This window comes from Vicia villosa, unplaced genomic scaffold (genome assembly GCF_029867415.1).
Source record: "Vicia villosa cultivar HV-30 ecotype Madison, WI unplaced genomic scaffold, Vvil1.0 ctg.002903F_1_1, whole genome shotgun sequence".
In the NCBI taxonomy this organism is placed as follows: Eukaryota; Viridiplantae; Streptophyta; class Magnoliopsida; order Fabales; family Fabaceae; genus Vicia; species Vicia villosa.
Window position 1 is genome coordinate 127,038 of NW_026706063.1, and position 4,080 is coordinate 131,117.

Below are 4,080 nucleotides of genomic sequence, written 5' to 3' on the forward strand. Positions count from 1 at the left end.
TAATTAAATAACTAATTAAATTAATTATAATTACTTAATGTTAAATCTAAATAAACAAATAATATAGTAAATAATATAAATAAAACCTGGATGATCCTGTGTGGCTGGTTAAGAAGTGCATGGTGTACCTCCTCAATCTGAAGGTGTTAGATTCGGATCATAGAAGATCCTGTGGTGGTTAACTGAGGGTGTATTATGAGGCTCCATAGGTGTAGGCGCGCTGGATCACATGGCAAATTCTCATAAAATTAAATGGTTGTCCTGGGATTCGAACACAGGACTTCTTGGTTTCCCAAACCTCCTCTTTGCCATGCGTGCCAATGATTTTTGCTGATGATAATATGAACAAGAAAAGTAATATATGAAAGCAACAATAATTGGAATATTCAAAGAATTAGTCAACCTGGGCCCCACCACTACCGCGTGTGACCAATAAGAATAAGAGAGAGAGCGCTGACTGCTGACTGCCAAACCAAAGCCTGCCACGCCGTTGGTCAAAGAAGTCCTCGGTCCACGTGGTCGTCTTCTACCTCCGCTCCTGCGGATTTAGTTGTGATAATTGCTATGCATTTACCTGCGGATTTTTCCGCAGGTTCTTCCTTTCCATAGCTGCCAACCAGCAACCTGCAAATAAATCACCATAAACAAAACTAAAGCTAACCAGATCCACTAAAACGCATGTGGGGAATTCAATGGGGTCGTTATTATTGTCTGAAACGGCCTGTATGCAGAGAACGAAAGCTTGCTCTATTTGTGCCCTAGCAATGGCGAATCATCATGGGCACGTTGTAAACCTCATGCGGTGGGCAAAACCTGTCCTATGACATCTCCAGAGCATGTTAGCACAGTTAGTTTGAATTAAAACGCAATAAAAATAAAAAAAATCGGCAACCAAGAATGTGTGGTAAGTGTAGCTCGCGAAAAGGTGCTTCTTGGGGGCGGTTCAACTGGGCTTTTGTGTTGGAATGCTTACTGAAGACCTTAGGAGATTGTTTAAGGATCTAAAATCGCGTGAAGACCACCAGAAAGAGGCATACGAATTTTCCCTTATTTTGCTATTTTTTTGTAACTTGTAAAACCCTAGTGCTCATGTTCTTTTTCGTCCCCCCCTCCCCCTCTTTTATGAATCTTTTTTTTTTTAATATATATGGATCCCCTAGGGTTAGGTTTTGTGTCCATAATATCTTGAAAATATTTTATTGGAAAATCAACACGAAATCTTTCCAAAATTGGCTTTTTCTTGCCCTTGAAGCTTGTACACGAAATTGACATGTTATATGGGCTATCTTGGACCTCAAGACAAGTGAAAACAAAGCCCATATACAATTGTTCCTTGTTTCTATATTTTACTTACTTTAATTTGTATTTAAATGGGAATAATTCCAAATAAAATAAAATAAAATAGCAAGGGACGTGCTATTGAGTGTAGAGACCATAGATGGGCTTATGAATGAGTTTAGAACAAAAGAACTTGGGCCCATTTGGAAGAAAATTGATTTTGACAAGCATTTCTCTTCATGCACTTCTTCAAAATTGCTCAACTTCCGCAACTTGTATTTTGCTCAATTTTTATCATCTTGAGATGTTCTTGGACTTTTTAGAAAGCTCAAAGAGTCTTCTAAACACTCCTTTTGGTTTCGTCTTCATTGAAGTTTCCATGCTCCAGTTATAAGCTTTGACCCAAAAGGTGTTTTTGTTGACCTTTTGGAGGACCTATAATCTCTTTGACCATATCTCTTGAATGAAGCATTTCTGGCCTTGGCATGTGAGAGACAAAGTTGTAGAGAATCCAATTTCCTTCAGAATAGGCTTTGGTTGGGAAATTTTTGATACTCCATGTGAAAGTTATGGCCAGTCAAAGTTGAGTTGACTTTCTCCTATAAAAACCCTAATTTGAACCTTTAAATTTGTTCATCTCTGAGTTTTTATTAATGGATCATGACCAACCTTTGATAAAATGATGGATATGACTTCACATACTTGATGTTGACCAAAATTGAGAGGTTTTGACTGTGCTTTGACTATAGTTAACTTTTAGGTCAACATAATCGATTATTGGTCATCTGAGCCATTGAGTGGGCAATCCTTGGAATAGAAGCTTGACTTTTGACATGGAGGTGCCTTGATATATGTGAGACACCTTGGGATCCATTTGAGATCTTAGAAATTCAAATTCCTTCGATAAACTGCAAACCCTAATTTTTTAGAAGTCCTTGATTATGAGGAGCTATTGACTGATAAAACCATGAGTGCTCTTGAGCAATCGAGGGACCTTTGATTGAATATAAGAGGGCAAATTTTGGGGTATGACAGTAGAAAACCTGTGATGTAATGCTATGAATGGTATGTGTATGCATATGCAATGTTTCCAAGGAATTAAAGGATTTTTAACACATATTGAAAATAAAAGCAAAAATATTAATTCTCTTATAAAAATATAAAAATATAATGTTATGAAGTTAATAGTTACATCTAAAAGTACTGAAAATAATATAAAATAAAATATAACATGAGAATAATAGAAATCAGTCTTCGAGTCGGCGCTTTCTCTTTAAACTTCTGATCTCCTCTTTGTGAGCTTTAATCATCTCGTTTCTTTCTTGGACGAGTCTATCAATCTCTTGTTCCCATGATTGTATCTGATCCGGAGAGACGAAATCCTCAATCTTCCATTTACGGGAGAAATAGTCAAGCATACTATCACGCTCTTTAGCATCGGCCGCCATTACTGCTTTTTCTGCTTCAACCTCACGTAAGCGTCTTTCGAGATCAGCTTTTTCTTGTCTTAAGCAAGTAACAGTGGCAGCAAGGTCTTCGTCTGGAGCGGGTACATAAGGTTCCACTTCTACAGGAATGACTGGAGGAGTAATCCTTGGAACTATAGGAGTATCAGATGGATATGGTATGCCATACTCGACCACTCGATCATAAATCCACCTGAAATAAAGATCTGAAGGGGTGTAGTTCCTTAATCCCAATTCTCTTGTACATACTTTCTTTACCTTGGACCAAGCTCTAATAAACAACTTCTTCTTTCCAGTTGTATCTGAATCATAATCAAAGTTTTCCGCGCTAAGGTATATGGAGCGTGGTTTGTCTTTCAAAGCGAAACCAAACTGATGTCGAGCTAATATGGGATTATAAATTATTCCTCCTCGGGTACCAAGAATAGGTACATTTGGGAAATCTCCACAACTATCAAACAAATGGGTTCCTTCAAACTCTTTTTGGTTCCAAACGATATCATCGTAAGAAAGCCTCATGACCCTTTGAACCCAGGTCCAACCTTCTTCGTTCTTTATCACGGAACGGGGTAAGTGAGAAATAAACCACTTGTGTAGAAGAGGTGCACATCCAAGAACGCAACCTTTTCCTTTAGATGACCGATGATGGATAGAATGCAACAAGTCACCCAATAAGGTAGGAATGAGATTATTGCTGATGAAGATCTTAACAGCAATCACGTCAACAATTTTTTCGTAACGAGGGAATAAAACTTGCCCATAGATCAGGAAAGCGGGGACTTTTTCAAGAGCATCCATACTTGCAGCATTAATCAAGATTTCAGCTTGACTATACAAGAAGTCAATAGGCAAACCAGTATATTCTCCTTTATTCACCAGAGCCTTCTTAATTTCTGATCGAGGCAAATGCAATGCAGCAACAACATCCTCTAACTTAGGAATCTCCTCTTCGCCAGTGCAGGGCATCTGATCAAGTACTGGTAAACCTAGTATGGAGGAAAATTACTCTAATATGGGAACCAGCTGAAAGTCTCTATAAGTAAAGCAATGAAGTAGAGGATCATAATACCGAATCACGGTGTTGAGGAGCGCTTCATCCACTTTGGTTCGTACCAAGCTGATTAACCTGTTAAGAGACTCGGAAAGCACAAGAGTACCAGAAACATTATCACAAAGCAACTTTAGAGATGTAGGCACTTCCTTGAAGCTGATGCAGAAAGGCTTACGAACTTTGATTCCCATGACCTACAAAACAAATTATGGTTAACAATCCTTTAATCCCTTGAAATGGATTAGCCATGATATGTATGAATGATGCATGGATGCATGAGGCACA

At 38.3% G+C, this 4,080-nt stretch overlaps 1 protein-coding gene across 1 annotated transcript; it reads right to left on the bottom strand.

Annotated features, from left to right (window-relative positions):
- Positions 1-2,525: 2,525 nt before the first annotated feature.
- Positions 2,526-3,710, bottom strand: LOC131640030 (uncharacterized). The gene has a single exon (XM_058910446.1). It carries the CDS (start codon positions 3,708-3,710, stop codon positions 2,526-2,528), a length of 1,185 nt encoding a protein of 394 aa, XP_058766429.1.
- Between the last annotated feature and the right edge of the window lie 370 nt (positions 3,711-4,080).